Source organism: Aethalodelphis obliquidens, unplaced genomic scaffold, assembly GCF_003676395.1.
Source record: "Aethalodelphis obliquidens isolate GAN/ISIS:26980383/991018 unplaced genomic scaffold, ASM367639v1 scaffold6, whole genome shotgun sequence".
NCBI lineage: Eukaryota > Metazoa > Chordata > Mammalia > Artiodactyla > Delphinidae > Aethalodelphis > Aethalodelphis obliquidens.
The window spans coordinates 5,194,718-5,218,470 of NW_020837950.1; the positions used below are offsets into that span (position 1 = coordinate 5,194,718).

Consider the following 23,753-nt stretch of genomic DNA (forward strand, 5'->3'; position numbering starts at 1 on the left):
GCTTTGCAGTCATCTCAGGTCATCACCGTGAAAATCAATCCCAGTTCAACCGAACTGGGGAAATGCTAAAGTCACTTTAATAGAATTCTGAAGAAAAGAATCTACTATTATTACCCAGAATAGACTTGAGGTAGATTACAAACAAACAAAACTAATAACATTTGACATTAGAAGAGAATAATCCAGTCAACCTGAAGAGTTTTTGTTTGTTTTTAATGTCATAATTTTTTGGTTAGGATTTTTTTTGAGAGAAATAAGTTAGTCTAGAAATAAGATAGCTAATTTCTTTTCCATTAAATCAATGAGAAAAGATTAATGGATTAATCTATCCATAAACGGTAGAGACCACCAAAAATGTTACTCCTGCCATGCACCTGGAGTGAGATAGGAAAATTTTATGTAGGCTTTAATAGGAAAAGGTATTTTCCTGTAGTATTCCCTGAGTTTTCTAAGAAGTTAACTCGCCTTCCTATTCTCCTCAAACTCCTCAATAAGTTACAATTTATAAGCCCTTCATGGGCATGTGTGTGTTACACACTCTAGCCCACCAAGCAGCAGATTTCCAACATGTCTATTTTTTTCTTTAACACTCTACCCGTTAGCTACCTAGTTTAGAAAGAAGGAAGTTGTAGAAGGTGGGAGGCATCAGTGATCTCGCTTCTCAGTTTTAATAATATGAAACTATGACTCATTAGAGAATGGTGACTGATATTCTGCTTATCAGCACACAGTTGTGTTTACCTGTGAATTACTGAGAGACTAAGAATAGCGGCCAAAGAAATGAAGAGCCACCAGGCAGAACCAAACATATTGTGACCAGAAGAAAGAGATTATTATTCTGAGAGTTATCTAACTCTTTGACTTCGTTCATGCTTAGGGGATATTTCAAGTTTGCAGAAATGAAAAACAGCAGAAGCCTTCTGGAGGAGGATCAAAACTTTGATTTTCAAATTTTTTTTTTTTTTTTTTTTTTTTTTTTTGCGGTACGCGGGACTCTCACTGTTGCAGCTTCTTCCGTTGCGGCTCCGGACGCGCAGGCTCAGCGGCCATGGCTCACGGGCCCAGCCGCTCCGCGGCATGTGGGATCTTCCCGGACCGGGACACGAACCGTGTCCCCTGCATTGGCAGGCGGACTCTCAACCACTGCGCCACCAGGGAAGCCCTGATTTTCAAATTTGATGGCCAAAAATAAAGGCATTTTTATTTGGCCTCATGTCTAAATTATTAGTTAGAACTTTAAAAATGCCAGCTTTCCTAATAGTTGTTCCAAGAATCAGGTATTCCTTCTCCTCTCCAAGTGTCTCTTAGCGGTTAAAGTTCAGGGTTTCTAGGGACTTTGATCATCAGTCCTGCTAAACAAGGTAATGTCATCGTCAAATCCTGGGGCTGAACATTCTACATTCTCTAGTAAGACGTATTTGTCTTCATTGCCATTCAGAGAGAGGACTTCTTTCTGAGTAGTGGATGTCAGATCACTCCAGGTAATGTCAGTGTTTTTAAAAGCATGCAGAAGGAAGATGCCATTGATAATGGTGAAGAACCCACTCAAAGTCCCGATGATATCTCCAGCATTCATGCCATACCATTCTTGGAATAAGATGGCGGAGCAAGTTACTACCATGGAAGTGAAGAACACATAATAAATGGGAGTCACAAGAGATGTGTTAAAGGTGTCCAGTGCCTTGTTGAGATAGTTAATCTGTGTTGTCACTGAAAGCACGAGTACAGCCAGCAAAACAAAGACCAGGGGATGCTTATAAATGGGCTTCCATTCCAGTAGTTCCTTAATGGCAATTCCCAGGCCCTTGACAGAAGAAACTGAAAATGCTCCAATCAATGAACAGATTGAAATGTAGACCAATATATTGGTCTGTCCTTTCTTGGGAGCTACAATCAAAATCAGCACCAAGGAGATCACAGTTATGATCACAGCAAAGGAGATAAATCCTGTTAGGAGGAGAAAAGAATTAGACTTCAGAAAATGCTAATAGGATCAAATGTTTTTGAAATCTTGTTAGTCATGAGTTTAGGAGCCTAGGTGTTTTAGAAAGAGACATGAGACTAAATTAAAAAACAGGAACAACAACATTTTACTGCATGGCTCAGTATTTCACAATGGACTTTCACAGACATATCATTTGAACCTCACAGACAACACTATGAGGTACAGCAGGTATTGTCTGATTGACTTTTTATTTTCAGAGGGAGAAAGATGTGAAAGTTTGGGTTGGAGTATAAGTCTTTTCCCTTTTCTATCCCCATCTCTTCCTTTCATTTTGTGGAGGGGAAGCATGGACACAAAAATAAGTTGTGCCACATTTTCAGAAGACTTGTATCACTCGGTCAAACTGTACTGTATCTCAACCCACAACTAGGCTTCTGGGAAGCCTATTACAATATTATTACCAATTCATTTGATGAGAAGAGAAAGTGGAGCAGAATTTGAGTAAGTGTTTCTTTTGGTTGAATCACAGACCTGGGTCTCTCAATTTCATTTCCATTTCATGCAGAGAAGCAACTTCCTCTTCTTGTGGGGCATGGATAACCATCACAGTTGACCCCAATATACTTAATGTGCAGCCTATTTTTCCATGAATGTTCAAGTGCTCATTTAAAAAATAGGAAGACAACAGTGCACTGTTGGAAGAAGAAAAAAAAAAATCACTCTTGTTCAGTTACCTTTGGATTCCATGGCAGCTCAGACGTCGCACTGCAGTGCGCACCAATCTGTATCCCAATCAACTGATTGGAATATGCTACGTGACACTGAAAACCCTGGTTGGCTGGCTTCCTTCCTTCCTTCCTTCCCTCCCTCCCTCCCTCCCTCCCTCCCTTCCTTCCTTCCTTTCTGTGTGTGAAGTTCGCTATATATTACTAAATTTGTATCTAGAAAAATACAAGTAATCAAGTCTGCTTAATTGCTTTTATAGTTAAAAAGTTATAACAGGCATTCTATACACCTGTAATCTTCCCATGACCTTCTAAGAGGTCCCACTCAATTCATTTTGAATTTCCCCATTTTCTCCTGTAAAGCCAAACAAAATGGAAGAACTTTTACATCTTACTGTCATGACACATTTAGAACATGTGTGCTCATGAAAGCTTCAAAGAACGATATATACCTAAAGAAGAATTACTCTGCTCAGGGCCAATAGTTACCTGGTACACACAAGTACAACCGTATGGGTTGTCAAAATATTAAAATATTTCCTGACCGGCTGCTATTGCTCTGATACTTTCACCTATTCACTGCTCCCACTACCTTGTTGCCATGGCCTCAGGAAGTTCTAGGTTGGCACCACCATGGACACAGATGCCATCCTGCGGCTCAACCAGTAGGTCCACTGTGGCCCCTTCTCCTGATGCCCTGGCACTCCCACCAGGGCATTATCAGTATCCATTTGCACCCAAGACTATGGTCAATTACCAGGTGCTTTCTGCGAGTCACTCTCACGTGGCCACTGATGAGGACGGCAGCCTCAGCAAAAAGTGCTACTACCGATATCTACCATTCACTAGTAGCCAGTGTTCTAGTGCTTTCTGTATGGACTCACTCACTTCTCACAACAATCCTACAAAGACGGTGAAAAGAAGTGGGTAGCCTTAGTCATAAGCTTTCTTCTAGAGGTTGGTAATGAATGGAGATAAAAGGAAAAGAAAAAGACAACAAACAAAACAGTTGCTTAGTTACAAAATAAAAGAGTTCATGGAACACATTCATTTGGAATCATAATAAAGACCAACTCAGAAATGTTAGATCCACTTTTTATTGACAGGAATATGATTCCTGTTTCCAGTACTAAAAGAAACTAAGATATCTCCAAACACAAGTATCCAGCAGACAATGCAAGAGTTTTAGTGAAAGTTGAAATTTAACCCGAACACCATGCTTTGTAAAGTCCTCTGACAACTACGGTCATTAGCCACTATGACAACAGAAAGCATTAAAAGGGCTGCAGCAATTTGTTCAGGTGAGAGGGAAAAAAAATCTGCTTGGCTCCACTGAATCGTCACAAAGAAAACGCACAATTACTCTGTGTTTTGCGGGAAGACCATCTATTTCCTATTTCTCCTGCTCTTTATCGTATAGTTTTCTCACATTAGTTTTGTGATTTTCAAAATTCTGTTTTGAGGTATGCTTCGTCATCTGTTTCTTGTGGGTTAAGTTTATCATGGTATTAAAATCCCTCCGAAGCCAAGTTCCTTATTGCTTACGTACCTTATGAGAACACTCAGTGCGCCCAGTGGGGTGACCAAGGTGGCAGGTGCAAAAGCATAAGCTGCAAAATTCGCAGCCTCGCCTGCTCCCACTGGAAAGCAAGCAGCAGCATTAATATAGAAGACAGGCTTATTGCTCCTATGAGAAAAACAACTGATACATGCAAAGCAGTCGTCTTTTATCCCACAGACACTCATGTATCTAATGAAAAGGAATAATTTAACTTCTTTTAGGGAAGGTGGGGAAGGTTTGGTATTAAAAGGATAAACTGTAATTACCTGGTGATACAAACTCAATTAATGCAAAAAGTGGCGACAGAGGAATATCTGTTTTCAACGACCTTCAATAAAGTTTTTAGTTACTTTAGAACCAGAAACATATTTGGTCACTCAGATGAAATCTAGAAGAGGTAGCTTTGGAGTAAGTAAGAATGATTGTTTGCTCAAGAATACCTACTGCTGTGCAAATTAACAGTAAAGCAGCTTGTAAAATTAGAACGCTTTCTAGAGATGTACAGTCTAGGCAGGGGACAGGCAGAGATGCCTACCACGGGCCTGTGTAGTCAGGCACCTCTGGATTGCAGACGATCTACAAGTAAGTGACAGTATCTCAGTAGCTCAAGGATATCCAAGCAGCTCTTTGAAAGTCCTAACAACATGCTCCTGGAATCCTTATCTGAGGAACTCCAGGCTTCCGTAAGATAGTGTGATGCAATTAACTTCTAGAGTGAGGGAAAATCTTTCTAAGAGTTGGGCCCTTGAATTGGGGCCAAATTATTCTCATGGGTCACAACTGAATGCTTGCCCACAGAATGTAGTATGTCACGCTGTCAACTGTGCCAAGCAGACACACTGTAGAGAGAGCTCCTGGAACAGATAAAAGACACCAGCACCCATTTTCTTTTTCCCTCTGGCTGCTATCCACTCCACCCCCCAAGCCCGACCCCAGCCCCTGCCAAATCTACAGGAGTAATCAGCTTTAAAATATCATAAAACAAATAGAAACGTACAGAACGGTAGGAGACTGCTCTCTTCAGAGCAACAGTGGTAGTTTTCTCAGAATAGTAAGTAATGAAATGAAATTAATACTTTATGGCAAGATGAGAAAAATGTAAACATAATTTTCTTTTTTGGCCCATCTGGGCCTCCTCCCTCCCCTTTAGTGTGTGTTGTGCGTCTGCATTAACCAGACCTCCTTAGGAGATGACCTTCCTTCTTAATCTCATAAGGGCCCACTACTCTCTTTGTAAGTGCAGCTCTGGATTGCGTAAACTGTCCATTAGATGGCATTTAATGCCCCCTGTCTCAAGAACTTATAACTGTGCTTTGATCTCTAACAGGCGGAGCAGTTCTGTTTCTGAGAGGCTGTTCCCAGCTTATAATCCTCAGTTCGGTGTGAATAAAACTTTCCATTTTTTTCTTAGATCGACTGATTAATTTTTTTCATCGACATGTTTTCTTGAATACTTCATTATTTATATTTTTATCATTACAGACAGCCTTCCAGGAAAATACTGATTTCATAATTAAAGTACTGTACGTTTGGCACTAGATAAAATCTCTGATGTTGAAGACTTGGTGCTTTTCACTCTTCAATACTGGCAGAAACTTTGTGCATGGTGAGACTAAAATTACAAACATAGCCATATAATATTCTCCTTCTACTTTCATTCTATTGTGTGGGTAGAGGGTGGAGAGATATGACAGACAGAGAGAGAGAGAGAAAAGGAGAAAGAATGATCCAAATATTTATTTGGAATCTTCCCAGCACAGTCCCTGACAACATTTACTCAAATGAAGTAAGAAAACAGATGTGAAAACACCTTAAAAGCTGAAAAAGCTATACAAATTTAAATTATTTTTATTCACCATCCTGTAAGCAGATAGGGTATGGGATCCCCGGAGAAAAGAACCAGATATAGCTTTTTGACATAAGAGAAGCCATTTTTAGGACTAAACCTTTTTTTGATCTAAGCCTGGCCACAATGCTTGCCCTCGAACAGGTCTCAGTAATTAATGATCTTAAGGGAACAAAAGAACAAACTCTTATCAGGCGAGAGAAGTAACAGCAGCAAAGATGATAAATCAGTTGTAAAGACTCCCAGTTCTGTTTCAATGGTAAAGATTAGCCTGAAGTACTTCCTTGAGCTATTTTGCAGAATTTAAGTCCTCTCAACCACCAGATCAACTTGAACCCAAGGGACGATGATGTTGACCTTTTCTTTTTCTTTTTTTCTTAATTGAACCGTGGTGCTTCCCCAGCATATATAACACTTATTTTTTAGAAGTTGTTTTTTTTTAAGGTATTATAATTATTATTTTTAAATTTTTTAAAATTTATTTTTGGCCGTGTGGGGTCTTCGTTGCTGTGTGCGGGCTTTCTCTCATTGCAGCGAGCGGGTGCTACTCTTCGTTGCAGTGCACGGGCTTCTTGGTGGCGTCTCTTGTTGCGGAGCATGGGCTCTAGGTGCGCAGGCTTCAGTAGTTGCAGCATGTGGGCTCAGTAGTTGCGGCACACGGGCCCTAGAGCCCACGGGCTTCAGTAGATGCAGCGTGTGGGCTCAGTAGTTGCGGTGTGCGGGCTCTAGGGTGCGTGGGCTTCAGTAGTTGTGGCTTGAGGGCTCTAGAGTGCAGGTTCAGTAGTTGTGGCGGACGAGCTTAGTTGCTCCGCGGCATGTGGGATCTTCCTGGACCAGGGCTTGAACCCATGTCCCCTGCATTGGCCGGCGGATTCTTAACCACTGCACCACAGGGAAGTCCTGATGTTGACCTTTTCTGACCCTCGTGACTTCCATCAGTTAATGCTTGGATTTTGTCAACCTCTGCCCCAATTCTATGCTGAATTCTCCTCTGCTCAAGCTCCTTCATGAATATGCATGTACTTTTAGCTTAAAACTTTCCTAATTTTGCTGTTTGGGAAGACACTGCTTTGGGAAAGATCCCCAGTGTTCCCCTTACTTGCTGCAAGTAATAAATCCTTCCTTCTCCCAATCTCTGACTTGGTTGTGTCTTTTGACACCCATCAAGAGATGAACCCAGTTTTCAGGTAACAAGCCTTTTAGATACCATCATTTATTAAAGGAAAGTTATCCAATTCTTTCTTGTAACAGGATCTCAAAAATACTGAAATGTCTTACTTAGTACAAGAAAATCAATGGAAGTTTTAAGGCTTTTGGCTGCAGACATGGATGGAAGTAGTGTGAAACTACAATTTATGAGGTCCTTTCCCTGGAAGTTTCAGGCTAGGAATTTGAGAAAGTTCAGAGGAGTTAGGAGGGAGATATAAATCTGCAAAAGTGCCTGCGGGCGATACACTGCCTTCTTACTGGACATCACATTAGCGTTTAGAAAGTGCTTTCACCTCATACAGAGTCTCATTTAATCCTCAGGGCAAGTCTAGGAGGAAGGAGAGTGCTCGCAACCTTCATCTTCTCTCCATTTGTTCAGAGCTAAGCAGTCCAAGGGGACTTTCATTTATCCATATTTTGGTCCTGGCCAGGAAAGTGTACCTACTCTATGCAGCGAGAACAGTCGCATATTGAATTAGGAGCTGGGAAAATGTGGGAGGGAAGCATTTTCCTCAATTGTTATGGGGAATAAAATACAAGAGAAGGAGAAGTTTGTGATAAAATATAAGATTCCAGACAATAACTTTTTTACTTGCATTCCAAAACAGTATTGAGAATGTGCAGGTGGGGGGAAGAAAGAGCAAAACTTAATTCTAAATACATGTGATTTATTTTATATGTAAGACATTATGCCCACACAAAAATTTCTAGACTTAAATGCCATCCTTAACACTTAGCTAAATTCATCAATTTGAACAATTGCATGTACTTTATCATTTTACAAGCAAACACTATTCTCGGCATTAAGGACTTACTTGAGAGTAATCCTGCCCACCAGAGCCATTCCTTGAGGTAAGAATATCCACCTTGTCCTAGGAAAATGATACAAAGAGAAATTAAGTTCTAAAGTGGAGGAAGAGGGTTTGAGGAATTAACTTCTACAAAAGGTACCGGAGTATGGTTGGAAAACACAAGGCTTAAGGCGTAGTCAGTATATCTCACCTTTAGCTTATTTACTCGGTCATTTCCAGTAAATCTTCCATTTAGAAATCTTCCAAATCTTTTTTTATATTGTCTTTGATTTCTACACAAAGTCAGTTTTTTCATTTGCAGGAAAATTTTATTTAGTCATCAGGTTTACTACTGTCTACTGAAAAGAAATGCACAACCTGAAAGTTGAGAATTATGCTTTATTCGGTGGACTTGCTGAGGACTTCAGCCCAGGAGGCAGCCTCTCAGACAGCTCTGAGCAACTGCCCTGAATAAGTAAGGGAGGAGTCAGGATATACAGGAGTTTTTGCAAAAACAACAAACAAACAAAACAGGTAGTTGGAACATCAAAAGATTACCATTAATTCAAGAAAATGAATTTAGCACTTTTCTGTGTATGGGAAGATGCAAGAGTCTGGGCTCACTGAAATCATTCCTTTGATATGCACTTTAACTATCTAGGGCCAGTATCCTGTTTTCTCCATCCTGAACGCCCTCAGGATGCACTGTCTGCTGGTGGCTGCAGTGGCTAATGGCCTGATGTTGGCAACACCCTTTGTTTACTGATATGGCAGGTTATATTTTTCGTCCACACTATATTTATGCCATTCAGATATGGACATAGAGTATTATAAGCCCTAAATACTTTGTTTCAGCCACAGTTAAAAAATTAAAGACAGAAAACCATAAATCATAAATTAGGTTGGTACCTAAGGAGGACCTCAAAGGGATGAAGATGGTTGACATAAGAGCTTTTGAGATTTTGGATAGTCAATGAGAGAATAGCCAGCATTGGCCAGCTGGATTCTACTTATTCTCTACCTTGGCACCATGAAATTGAATTTGTCTAGTCTACTGAAAAGGACAAAAACCTTTCCTAAGATATTCAGAGAGTTATCTTCCCACTCTGTAATTTGTGAGCTTAAGTCATTGTTATGATTGTTTTAGAAATTGCAATTTTCTCACCAATTTTAATATACTTAACGCTGTGAACTTGACCTATCTGATTTTGTTATAGTTAAGCTAAAAAGGATATGTTAGCTGTGAGGATTATGTTGCAAAGCAGTTAACCATGTTTATTTATGACTTTCTCCTTACAAAATTTGCAAATAACCAAATTGGAAAATTAAAATATGATTTCATATGCTGTTTTTAAAAAACTTAATATCACAAATACTTTCTCAGCCCTTAATGATTGAATAGTCTAAAATCTGGTCTATTATATATTATTATTATTAATTTAACCTGTATGAGACCATATATATATATATATATATATATGTATGTATATATAATATATATGTGTTTGTTTTCTGTGTCTGAGTCTGTTTCTCTTTTGTATATATATTCATTTGTATTATTTTATAGATTCCACATCTAAGTGATTTCATATATTTGTCTGACTTACTTCACTTAGTATAATATTCTCTAGGTTCATCCATGTTGCTGTAAATGTTAAGATTTCATTTACTTTTATGGCTGAGTAATATTCCATTGTATTTATATACCCCATCTTTTTAATCCAGTCATCTGTTGATGGGCACCTGGGTTGTTTCCATGTCTTGGCTATTGTCAATAGCGCTGCTTTGAACATTGGGGTGCATGTATCTTTTCAAATTAGAGTTTTCGTCTTTTTTGAAAATATGCCCAGGAGTGGGATTGCTGGATCATATAGTAGCTCTATTTTTATTTAAGGAAACTCTATACTGTTTTCCACAGTGGCTGTACCAATTTACATTCCCACCAGCAGTGGAGGAGGGTTCCCTTTTCTCCGCACCCTCTCCAGCATTTCTTATTTGTAGACTTTTTTGATGATAGCCATTCTGACCAGTGTGAGATGATACCTCATTGTAGTTTTGCTTTGCATTTCTCTAATAATTAGCAATGCTGAGCATCTTTTCATGTGCCTATTGGCCATCTGTATGTCTTCTTTTAAGAAATGTCTATTTAGATCTTCTGTCCATTTTTTTTTTTTTTTTTTTTTTTTTTTTTTTTTTTTGCGGTATGCGGGCCTCTCACCGTTGCGGCCTCTCCCGTTGCGGAGCACAGGCTCCGGACGCGCAGGCTCAGCGGCCATGGCTCACGGGTCCAGCCGCTCATGTGGGATCCTCCCGGACCGGGGCACGAACCCGTGTCCCCTGCATCGGCAGGCGGACTCTCAACCACTGCGCCACCAGGGAAGCCCTGTCCATTTTTTGATTGGGTTGTTTTTTTGATATTGAGTTGTACTAGCTATTTGTATATTTTGGATATTAACCCCTCATTGGTTACATTGTTTGCAAATATTTTCTCCCATTACATAGGTTGTCTTTTTAGTTTTTTGGTGGTTTCCTTTGCTGTGCAAAAGCTTTCAGTTTGATTAGGTCCTGTTTGTTTATTTTTGCTTTTATTTCTTTTGCTTTGGGAGACTGATATAAAAATATTGCCACGATTTATGTCCAAGCATGTTTTGTCTATGTTCTCTTCTAGGAGTTTTATGGTGTCACATCTTATATTTAGCTCTTTCAACCATTTTGAGTTTATTTTTGTATATGGTGTGAGGAAATAGTCTAATTTCATTGATTTATGTGTAGCTGTCCAGCTTTCCCAGCGCCACTTGTTGAAGACACTGTCTTTTCTCCATTGTATATTCTTGCTTCTTCTGTTGTAGATTAATTGACCGTAGGTGTGTGGGTTTACTTCTGGACTCTCTATTCTGTTCCACTGATCTATATGTCTGTTTTTGTGCCAATACAACACTGTTTTGATTATAGTACTGTAGCTTCGTTCGCTTCTTAAGACAAATTCCTAGAGGTAGAATTATTAGATTTTAAGATATTAACATTTTTAAGCTTTCCCAAATTGCTCTCAGGAAAGTTTGTACCCATTTATATTGCTTCCACCAATGTTTGAGAGGGCTATCTGTTTCCCAAATTCCCTTACCAACATAGGGCATTATTTTTTAAAGAAAAACCAAATATTGTTAAAATAGTAGGTAAAACCCAGGAGTTCAATGTTATATAGTTGGTATATCTTTGGGTATTAGTGAAGTAACATTTACTTAGGTATGTTTATTGGCCACTTACAATTCTTATTCTGTGAGTTCCTTGTTTATGTGTTTTGCCTTTTTTCTGTTATGTACCTATCTTTTTCTTATCGACTATAATCACTCTTTGTATATTGTGACTTAACTACCCTTTGTCATATAGTTTGAAAATTTTCTCCACATGTCATTTCCTTTTTAGTTTCAGTTAAAGGTGTTTTCATGTAGGATTTTTTTTTTTGTGGGGGGTCAATCCAGATAATCTCTTCCTTTATATAGAATTGTTTCTTCCTTTATCTTTATGCTTAGGAAGACTTTCTTTTAGGTTTTTTTTAAAAAAAATATTTCATTTTAAATTTAACTCTAAACTATGAGGAATCTATTTTACCAAATGGTATAAAGTAAAGCTCTCACATTTGTCTCCTCTAGTTTTTGCCAGTTGTCTCAGTACTTTTGATTGAATAATTAATCCTTTCTCCAGTGGATTGAAATGCCAGTTTTAAAAATTGTATATTAAATTGCTGTATGTACTTATATAAGTTTTCAATTATCTTTTATTATTTTGTCTATCTTTGTTAATGCCAAACTGTTTTATCTATGTCCCCTCAATAGTACTCTTTTATAAACTTGTTTGCACAATTCATAGCCATTTATTTTCCCCTATGAACCTTAGAACGATATTTAACTCTTTTAGGACATTATTCTTGATAAGAATGAATAGAAAACTCATGGTTAATGAAGGATAGCCAAGCAGAGCTACACAGCTTCTGAAATGTCACTACAAATAGTAACCTAACTCTACTGCAATCCATTTACTGATTTGACAATACTTATTGGGTGCCAACCCCTACGCTAGGGTACGTTCCTGCTCTTGTGAATCTACTGTCAAACAAGTAAGCCTGTTGACAACAAGTAAATAGACAATTAATGTACAATGACAAGTTATTCCAAGTACAACGAAGGAAACCCTTAGTGCACAATGACAAGTTATTCCAAGTACAACGAAGGAAACCCTTAGTGCAGTGATAGAGAATAGCAGGGGTAGAGGTGAGTGAAACCTCCCCAGAGAGGATGGTCGAGGAAGGCCTTTCTGCAGGGGTGATAGTTTAGCTGAAGTCTGAAGGATGAGTCAGCTAAATGACAGTCAGGCAGAAGAGAGCTGCAGACAAAGGAAAAGACCTCGAGGTGGGAGAGAATTCCGTACATTCCAGGAGCCAGAGAAAAGCACACGATCGTGAAGGAGGCTGAAGATGAAGCTAGAGAGGTAGCACAGGCCATTTTAGGCAGCAGGTGAGGTCAGAGACTGTGCAAGGATGTTTGGATTTTACTCTGAGTGCAAAGAAAAGCCACTGATGTGTTTTAATCAGGGGAGTCGCCTGATCTGACTAAATCCTGGAATCTCAGACTAAGGCTATGAAAGAAGAGCTCATCCCACACCCCAACCTCTTGCATTTTAGTCTCACCCTAAAGGAGACACAACTGGCTCAATCCTGGAAACTGCTGAGAACAGTTGCTAAGAACAGGAATAGGGGTGAAGACAGAGACAGTGAAATGTTATTCCTGTAGCACCGTGGTCTTACAGTAGGATGATTTCTGCAATTAGAAACTTGAATTCGTTAGCTGCATCCATTTCTTACCAGCTCTAGTAACGCCCCTGTTGGCCAGTTGTAAGAGGCCCTTTTTTTTCAAGATGAAACTGGAGCCAATAAAAATACTGGAACTTATTGCCAGTACCAGGCCCACATAAAGACTGTATTTGTTCTCTGCATTTGCAGAAATGCTGCAGTTGGTTATGCTGGAATTCAGGTCCCTGTAGAGGACAGGAGAAGCCAGCAGCTGTGACACACGTGTGATCTCACACCAAGCCTGGGAGGCATTCGGACAGATCAGAGACAGCACGTAGCCTGGAAAAGGGAAAGAGGGAAATGTCAACCGACGAAAGGGAGACACACTAATCTTTATTTTCTTTCTCCAAGAAAGAGAAACTTGAGTGGGCGGTACTGACACACTGTTTTTTTACTGCCCGATGGGCGGTCTCCAGCACGTGGTCCACGGGCTCACAGGTTCAGCTGGGCTCACACAGGTTCTTCAAAATGTCTGCAAAGTTGTTGAGCTGTTATCATGCAAATATGCGAGACTTCACGTGAAAGTCTGGATTCCTCTCATAAAATGGAAGATCTAGCAGTACTCGGTTCTCTGCTCCAGCCAGCAGCAGCCTGCTGGAGCAGCCTGGAGCTGTTCAGACCCGGCTTGGGCTCAGCGGTTCATCACAGCCCTACAATGTCCACTTCTCTCCTTCACGCCATCAGTGTGTCTCCAGGAAAGCAGCAGCATATGTGGCGACTGAAGGTGGAAAAGGGCAGAGCAACCCTGTGGGTCTAGAAATCACCATGTTACAGGAAACTGAGCTATCCCACTTGGTGGGGTACGAATTGTTCATTTCAGAAAACATGTTTAAAAGCGGGTTTAGTTTTCTGGACCACTTTCCTAAAAAGAATAATTTTGCAGGTCTACTAACTCACTTCCTCCTTAAAAAAAAAAAAAAGAATCTAATAGACAAATGAATTAAATATCAGGAGGTTTTTTTTTTTTTCCTGAATAGGATTCAAATGAGCATGTAAATCCACTGAACCAGACCCATTATTAAGTGGCTTTCTTTTTTTTTTTTTGAGGCTAAATACTAAAACACAGAATAAAAACATTTTACACTAAGAAACTTTTTATAATCTATTCTCCACTCAAAAAGCTGCAAACAAGGTGACACCGTGACTAGGTTTTCTGACCATCTTCTCAACTTTTTTTGTTCCATTTAAAAGGCATATTTCCCTAGCATGACTTACCTTAAACAAAAATGGGCAAAGAAAAATTAATCAACTACAATTTTAGAATTAAGTGAAAAAAGAAAATCAGTTTTACATCTCAAAAATCTTAAGAGGGCACATGAACAACTAAATGATGTCTTAGAAACAAAACTTTAAAAACAGGATCTATGCCTCCTGGGCAAAGCATTATGAAGTTATGTGAATCTTACCACATACACAGTTGAGAAACGACCGTAAAGTTCAGGGCTAGCAAAAGGTAAAATAATTGAATTCAGTCTTTTCGTGATTACTATTTCATTTATCTCTGTAATTTGAAAATGAACCAACTTTGATCCTGTGATACAGGATAAATTCTGGGACAAAACTTCTAAATATTCCAAAGAGAATTATATTACTTCAGGGATAGTCTATGGTAACTGAGGAATTGTTCAGGCTGGTTGTTTTAGTAAGAATTGCTGCAAATTTTCACATAAGCTAGCATCTAGCAATCCGTCCCAGGCACTGTTCATCTCATCCAACCCCTAAGAGTGCAAAGTAATATTTGGTAGTAAGATTTTGATTACGTGAATTCTTGGGAAAACATCTGACTTGACTGTCCAGTAAACTCCATGGCTGCATTAGTGTCACTTACTATGTAGTTAACATAACCATTCCAAAACTTTATCTCTGGAAACAGTGTGGGTGGACCTCATTCCAATCAAACAATATTCTTTCTGAGCTGTTGACACAGCAAAATGTTTCCAACATTTTAGGGGGTGTGGAGGCAGAAGGTGATAAGGGAGTGCAAATAAGTTTTGTTGCCTTTTATAAGTTCTCATTGTAAGCGGACATTAATGTTGCAAGGTATTTTTTTTAACTTAAAAAGTTTAAAAATTTTTAAAACTTAAAAAAAAATTTTTTTAACTTAAAAATTTTTTTAATTATTTTTTTTTGGCTGCATTGGGTCTTTGTTGCTGCACACAGGCTTTCTCTAGTTGCGGCGAGCGGGGGCTACTCTCAATTGCGGTGCGCGGGCTTCTCACTGCGGTGGCTTCTCTTGTTGTGGAGCACGGATTCTAGGCGCACGGACTTCAGTATTTGTGGTGCTCAGGCTCAGCAGTTGTGGCTCGCAGGCTCTAGAGCTCAGGCCCAGTAGTTGTGGTGCACAGGCTTAGTTGCTCCGCGGCATGTGGGATCTTCCTGGACCAGGGATCGAACCTGTGTCCCCTGCATTGGCAGGCGGATTCTTAACCACTGAACCACCAGGGAAGTCCCAATGCTGCAAGTTTTATGGCAGGAAAAAGTAATAAAAATCTTGTCTAGTTACTGACCTTAGAACTTAAATTGTTTTATGTTTGGGGAGCATATTAAGGAGGGAGCCCACAGCAGGTATGACTGAAGGAGGGAGTGACTGGCGGGTTGGTGGGTGTGGAGTGGTGCTGGGCAGGAGGGGAGAGATGGATGAAGCAGAACGTGTGGGCAGGGACTTTGGAAGGTTTCAGAGGAATTAGAGATATCTCAAAATCAGAGGTGGCTTATGATTCTAGTAAGCAAAGTAATCCTCCAGAGTTTAATCCAAACCTTCTTCAACACAGAAAATTTATTACATTACTCATTTTTCATTTTATTTTATTTTATTATTATTATTGTTTTTGGCCGCATTGCCCGGGCTTGTGGGATCTTAGTTCCCCGACCAGGGATTGAACCCGAGCCCTCGTCACTGAAAGCTCGGAGTCCTAAGCACTAGACCACCAGGGAATTCCCCTTTATTTTTCATTTTAATAGACACTGTCAATAACCCTCTCAAGTGTCTGTACCAATTTACACTCCTGTCAGCAAACAGCATGATGTTGTAACTTCTTTGATGTTATTATATATTGTTCTAAATATTGGATAATTAAGATTTAGGAAATATATGTCAGTTATAAAGAAAAAAATAATTCAATACACACCAATGTATCAACCACCCATTTTAAGAAATAACAACTTGGGAATTCCTTTGCGGTCCAGTGGTTAGGGCTCAGCGCTTTCACGGATGGTGGAACTAAGATTCCGCAAGCCGTGTGGTTTCAACTGTCCTGATTTTCTGTCTAATACTCCTTTTCTTTAAAAAAATGATTTCCCCTATAAGATTATATCTTTAAATAATAAAGTGTTTCGTTTGCCTCTTTTTGCACCTTCTAAAAATGTAATCATATAGTATGTATTCTTTGGTGACTTGCTTGTTTTTGAGATTTATCAATCTTGATGTTCTGGCTGTAAGGTTTGGTTTTTTCCCCACAGTTCTATAGAATTCCACTGCATGACTATCTCACCATTAATTTTTCTATTTTATAGTTGGTGGACATTGGATAATTTACAGTGTTTTTGCTTTTACAAACAGTGCTGCTAATGTTCTCAGTTATGTTAAACCAAATGAAATTGATGATATTTGACAATTTTTGACCCTACATAAATAGCAGTTTCATATGATTCAACTTAATATGTATCTTCTATGTACGGGTGTGAATGTTTCCTTACAGACACACACAACTTAAAAATTTTAAAACAAAGTGAAATTTTCTATAGGATTATATGCCTTTTCCCACCTTTAGCTCCATTACAAATTATCTATAATCTTGAGCAAGTTGAGTCATCACTCTTGGTTTCAGTTTCTTCATCTCTAAAATGAAGGAGTTGGACTTGATGATTCTAAAGACCCCTTCCTTAATTTTGTGGTTTCATCATAAGCTATCTTGGTTCCCAGAGTAAGTTACTTATAATCCTGGTAGCTCATAAATATTGCTGATGGACCAGCTCTAAATTCATAGGCACTTGTAGCTGGAAGACATTTTAAAGAAACTGAGGCCAAGATATTAAGTGACTTGCCAAAGTCATGTAACTGCCCAAACAGGGCCAGGTAACGCAATTCCCAGGCTACTATTCTTTCTGTTTCAGAAAAGTAAACACATAAAGTACAAATAGAGTCAGTTAAAATTTATTATTGTTTATACAAAGATGAAATGCTTTAATTTTTTCAAGTCCTATTTGTCTACAGAGAATAATAATATATATAGTCCAATTATTACATGGAATAGGGTATCGGTATCTTGGTTTCTGAGAAATCAGTGACTATATAAAAGTACATTTTTAATCACTGCAAGATATTTCCAATTTGAGAAAATCATTGTCTCACCATCCATTCTACTGGTTAGTTTGGATCATTATTCAGCAATTAGTCACTTCCTTACCCCTCCCGACGAGGGCAGAGTATTCTTCCCTTGATGTCAGCTGGGAGTGAATTGGTGGCCAATGGGACATCAGCAGAGGTGATACAAGGAGAGGGTTCAAATGTACTTACATGGTTGGGTCTACCAGCTGGTATTATGGTTGGCTTTACTCTCTTGCACCTCTGTACTTTTCAGGAATAGAGCTTCCCTGAGCAGCTGCTGCCCCTTCAGCTTGATCCCAGAATGAAAACATATGGAGCAGACCTAAGCTCATCCCACGTTAAGGAGCCAAACCCAGGTGTGTATGTAGCCTGATGCAGAGACACCCAGGTGTACCCAGTCTAGATTAGTCAACCATCAGCTGGCCTACAGACACATAAGCAAGAATATATGATTGTTGCTTTCAGCCTTTGGGTTTTGGGTTGTGTGTTATACAGCAATAGGTGACTGATACACCTGCCTATTTATATTAGCAAAGGAAAGAATGAATGAAATCTCTCATGTCTCCTACAATTTGTTCTCCAAGTATCAGCCAGTGTGAATCAGATTATATCACTCCCCTGCTTAATTTCCCATGAATTTTCATGGCAGTTATAACAAAGTCTAGATTCCTAATCCTGGACTTAAAAAAAAAAGCTTTACATGCTCTAAAGCTTGCTCACCTCTGACATTACATTGCATTACTCTTTCTCTCTCTCTCATTCTCTGAAAAAACACTGGTTGTCTTTTTCATTCTTTGATTCAATATATATTTATTGAGTATCTATTATCTGTCAGGCATTTTTTAGAAGCTGGGGTTACAACAGTGAGTAAAATAAAATTCCTGCTCTATTACATTCATTCTAATGGGGGGGGAATAAACAAGTGAACTAATAACTACAGAATATGTTGAGTGCCATGGAAAGCACTAAAAGCCGCATGAAGGAGTATTTTTTTTAAAAAACAGCATTGAATGGAAAACCTCTCTGCTAAGCGTAAATGCAAACACCCAGACTTGGGAATTTGCTTGAGGGGGTGGGAGGAACTGCACCAGCCAGGCTGGCTGGTGAGAGAAGGGAGATAGTATGAGATGAGGTCAAAGAGTAGCGGGGACAAGCTCAGGTGAAATGAGCTTTTAGATAAGTAGGTCCAATCTTGTCATTTCTCCTTGCAAAATTCTGTAATGGCTTCCCTTTTCATTCAGAAAAAATCCAAAATCCGCACCACAGTCTACAAGGGCCTCCAGAATCCTGGCCTCCAGCGTCCTCTGCAACCTCATTCCCTAATTTTTTCCCCTCTTCCTTTCATAGGCTAAATTCCTTCTCACCTTAAAGCTTTTAAGTAGCCTTTACTTGTTACGTAGTGCTAGTAGTGGCTGGCATGCCTAACTCCTCTTCACTGAGCTCTCACTTTCTTAGAAAGGCCTTCTCTGCCTTTCCAATCTAAAGGAATTTCTCACTTTCCATCATACAATTTAATACTGCCAACCAAACAGACTTCCTCTTACAGCTTAATTATGGCTTTGTAACAACATCGTATATCCATATATCAATTTTATTTATTCACCCAACAAATCAGCTGTTGAACACCTACCATGCAAGGCACCATGTTAAGTATACATTCATGCAACACTTAACAAATTCTTATTGAGCACTTCCTGTGTGCCAGGGTCTTGTTCTAAGAACTGGTGAGACAGTGATCAACAAGACAGGTAAACAGGTCTCTGTTCTCATGGAAACTGACAATGTTAGTGAGAAAACGAACAGAAAAACAGGAATAAGGGGAGTAGAATAGGAATGAGAAATAATTTAGAGCAAATTTGGAGCAGATAAGAATGAGAAATAAGTTTGAGTAAATTTGGAAATGAAGCAGATATATTTAGCAGATATATCTACATATGAACCCTGATAGGGCTGGGCAAGAAGCACATTATTTCAAGTAACCCAAATAAATTTGAGCAGATACTGTTGATTTTTTAAAAAGTTAAAATTTTGTATCTCTAAACAAGATTGTCCCACTATCAGTGTTTTTGGAGGTCAAATACTCTATGAGGACTGTTGACCATCAGATTTCCTACATAAACTGCTGTAAGTAATAACATATTGCTTTTTGAACAACCTTTAGTGAAGAATTTTTAATACCTTAAAGCACTTGAATTTCAGCACTTAGGAAATCTACAGAAGGCTGAAAAAACAACTGCTTTTAATCGTCTTGTAAAAATCTGGAGAAAATCTTTTTTGGTGTAACATAAAAGAAGCTATAGTTTACATAGAAAATGCAGCTTGTCCTGCTGATAAAAGTTATGTTCATTTGGTGGAATTTTGAGAAATGTTTATAATATGGATTTTTTTTTAACGAGTAAAATCTCAGAATTATTAATGTATACCACTGCATCCAAGGGGCCAGAGAATGGGGATGGACACCTACAGAAAAAAACAAAGGCTCAAATAATTTTGTGCTTGGTTGGATTGCTAATTATGAAAAACAATTATCTGGGCCTCTAGACCCAGACTGTCTAGGACCAGATTGTCTTGCAAATCCCTCTATTCTAGAACTTAGGCCAATGTCTGGCACATGGGACTCTTGTCATTTGAATAAATGAACAAATGAAAAATGGAGCCTTTACTCCATGTCAGGCTCTGAAGTGTGTGCTTCATGTGTAATCCCATCTGCATCTGTTCCTCAAACTCTAAACTGTAGGAATTATTCCCAATTTACAGATGAAGAAAGACAAGGAGGCCGTCATAGCTGAGAAGACTGGTGCCAAAGCCTAATCTCTTCCCACTACTGATAAGAAGGATTCTGATTTCTCTCAAGTCTTTCCCACTAGCATCCCACCTAATTAATTACCACAGTTAATTAACCCCAGGTATTAAGCATGGAGCTTGAATATTTCTTGTTGGAACTTAATGCATGAGCAAAGCAGGAAAATCATCCCTAAATTCAAACAATTGGATGTAATTCACACATCCTCCTTACTTACAGATCCTTGGGTAAACAAGGGTGGACGTGTTAGTAACAGTCTGACTTACCAGTTTAGGAATTCTTTAGACAAGAATGACTGACTGATTGTCTAGGAAATAATTCTAGATCCAGCTGCCTTAGTAACCACTTCCAAAACCTCAACTTCTGAATAGTTTGTGAATTGTTCAGTTATTTTTCTCTTTGTGTCCCTTCTTTCTCTTGGTGGCACAGTTTTGACTGGTTCACTGCCTTTTCCCCCCTTAAAACAACAACAACTCTCCGCGTCAAGGAATAAACTGGGAGAGCCAAGAGAAGAGAAAACCCGGGGAAGTTGCCAGCAATTTTGGAAAGATAGTTCTTGCCACGCCTCTCACTGGCCCCTCCCTCTTTACATCCTTACCGGGTAAAATAGAAATCTGCTTTTCTCTGGACTCTGTAAAAATTGAAAACTGTCATTTCATATGATACACACTGTCCGCCCGCGCCCACTCCCCGCCGCCGCAGCCGTGCCCCTACTTTTATCCGGACTCACGCGCGCCTTTGGTATTGAGACTGTAGAAAGCCTGCGAGTGTTGTAAACACCTGGCACAGGGCAAGGGGTGGCGCCCTAAGAGTTTATACGACGCAGGGAGCGGCTGAAACCCCAGACTAGAAAGCAGTGGGAAACCTAAATGAGTGCACCCAGTTCCCGGTCTCTTCCTCTGTCCTGCTCTCGCCTTAAGCAGCCACAGCGAGTCAGACGCGAGGGTACTGGGGTTGGAGGCGTTTTCATCACAAAGGAAGAGAGAGGTGGGCAGCCCAGGTTTGTTCAGAGCCCTCCCCCGGGGGGTGGGGCGGGGGGTGGTCCTGGGCGCCTGACCCTGCACCGTGTTTGACCCTCGCCAAGCCAGCGCCGGACGCAAGACTGGACTCCTGTCCGGTCCGCGGGCACGCCCTCTGCCCACTGGGTGAAGTCGACCACGGACTCTGGAAGTGAGTCCGAGTTAGTGGAAGCGTCTTTTTCAGATGAGACTTGAGAGTCTTCCTACAGCACCCTGATTACCCAGTCACGACCCTCAGCTCTCCGTATTTTACATGGATCTCTCTTCCGGACCAGGGTGGGAGCCACGTATGTCTTGTTCGACTCAAGCATCCCCACAGAGTCTGGCATATTGTAGGCACCAATAAATACTTGTTGACCGGCTGACTGGCGGAATGACTGAACGAATAAATGCATGAATGAGCCCGTGAAGAGTCGGCGTATCCCTTTCTGGTCTCCACAAGTACCCGGGACCGCCCGCCCGCTCTCATCGCCACCTGAACGCCAGATCCTCCGGCTCTGGGCAGACACTCACCTTCTCGGCAGGGCTCTCCGGGTGGCAGCCTCACCTGGCCTCCCATGGCCCCCGACGAGGCTTCCCGGGCACAGAAGCTCGATCCTCACCCACCTGTGCTTCTCCTCCGCATGGATCAGCGTTGGGGCGGAGCTGCGGGGTCTCGGACTGGTGCGCGTTGACCCCGGCCCCGGGCAGCCTCAGCCAATGGGGACGGCGGGGTGCGGCCCCCGCGCAAGCCCCGCCCCCGAGGTCCGAAGCTTGGGTGCTCTTTCTCGCCGCGCTGGCTGCGGCTGCGGTCCGGGGTACTGGTGTGGCTGGTGGGAGCGCCGACCGCCACCCGGGACCACTGCGGGAGCCAAGCAGTACAGAAGCACAGACACACTTTACAGGGTAAAGGCGTCTCTCGGAGCGTGGAGGCCACCGAGCCAACTCCTTGGGAATTTAGCAGCGTAAACGTCTGTGCTGAGGCCCCCTTCTGGCTTCTCCGGGTCGGGATGTCTCCTGCCTTTGGATTCTGAGCGCCCTGCTTTGTGTGTTTGCGGCTTTGTAGGGAAGTTGTGGCCACTGGGATTCTACTCTGATTACCATGCTAAAGTTTATTCTCAGGGCTTGACAATAGACCTTGCCGTTTTGTGCTAGTATCAGCTTCTCCTGCGGTCCCTCGGTTTCAAACTCCCGCCTTCCATACACCCCTTTCCTAAGTCATATAGTTATTGCAATAAACCCTAAAGGAAAGGCAATGCTGAAACTGAAACGACTAATTCCTACCAAATAATAATAGCTAATGTTTATGATATTCTTGCTTTACCGTGCATATGTAGGCACTTTATATGTATTAACTCATTATATCTCACAACATAGTCTATTAACCCCTAGTTTACAGATGAAGGATCAGAGGAAAAGAGTGAGATTAAATGATTTAACTAACTATTCAGTGGAAGACTTGGTAGCCGGTTATTATGCAACACGGTATAATTCCTGCTAAAACCCTCACCACAGGAATGGGGTACCTCTGTGCTCTGGGGCTTCAGCACTGAAGGAAATAACTCTTGTCTGCTTATCTTGCCTTTGCTCTAGATAATCATGAGCAGTGCTATTAACTTTGTTACCTAGGAGTTAGTTTCACAGCAGAGGCCTCAATCTTGCTTTTCTTGTTCTTAGGCTGAGTGAAGAGTTAAGATCAGTGAACAAAGCAATACAAGGCACACACTTTCACAGGTGATTGGCTTGGTGGAGAAGGAATAGCATGGGGAGGGGAATAGGTGAAAGTTGGAAGGGAGGGAGATTTATGCCCAATTTGGATAACAAACCTTAAAGCTTAGATTTCTGTTTAAACGTTTGGTTTAGACATCAGACTTGAAAATTTTACCTTTATCAAAGATTGGTGATGATTGTAGACAGTGATCCAAAGTATTTATTTATTACTTATTTATTTAACTGGCACATATATAACATTTATATGGGCAAACATTATTCTAAGCACTTTATAAATATTTGCTTTTAAAATTATCATACTGATAGATATTATCATTAATCCCCACTTTACAGATGAGGAAAGGGAGGCACAGAGGGATTCAGTAACTTGCCTATGGACACATAGCTAGTGAGTGGTGGAGCTGGGATGTTAACTAAGGCTTCAGAGTCTGTGCTCTTAACCCATTTACTAATTGGATATTAAAAAAAAAACTAAAAATGTACCTTTGAGGTTTTTTTTTTAATAAAAATCGAATTCTAGTTTCTTATTAAGGTCTGTCTTAGGTAGGAGGAACTTTTATGTAGTTCTTCTCTTTTAGTTCTGCAAATAAAGAGAAAAACACTCAGAAAAAGTATTTAAGCCTATTTAAGGTCATTGTCCTCCCATTTTAAATGTTGCCCTGAAAACCTTTATAATGTATTTTCTTTCACTGCCTATTCCTAGATGACTTTGGGTGTTCAAATTTTGATGTGTTGTTATTATCATTTAGTTAAAAACATTTTAAAATTTTCCTTGTGATTTTTTTCTTTGGTGCATGGGTTATTTAGGAATATATTACTTGATTTCCAAATATTTGGTGATTTTCCAGATATCCTTCTGTTATTGATTTATAATTTAATTCTGCTTTTCACACAGAATATATTCTGTATAATAACAGTCCTTTGAAATTTATTGTGATTTGGTTCATGGCCCAGCATATGCTCTATCTTGG

At 40.2% G+C, this 23,753-nt stretch overlaps 1 protein-coding gene across 1 annotated transcript; it reads right to left on the reverse strand.

The window, feature by feature from the left end:
* Positions 1–1,101: 1,101 nt before the first annotated feature.
* NIPAL1 (NIPA like domain containing 1) lies at positions 1,102–21,705 on the reverse strand. The gene is made up of 6 exons (XM_027103032.1): positions 21,586–21,705; positions 12,936–13,202; positions 8,102–8,158; positions 4,220–4,310; positions 2,477–2,637; positions 1,102–1,947 (listed from the first exon to the last, which is right to left on the reverse strand). Exons 1-6 carry the CDS (start codon positions 21,629–21,631, stop codon positions 1,328–1,330), a joined length of 1,242 nt encoding a protein of 413 aa, XP_026958833.1. The 5' UTR covers positions 21,632–21,705; the 3' UTR covers positions 1,102–1,327.
* Between the last annotated feature and the right edge of the window lie 2,048 nt (positions 21,706–23,753).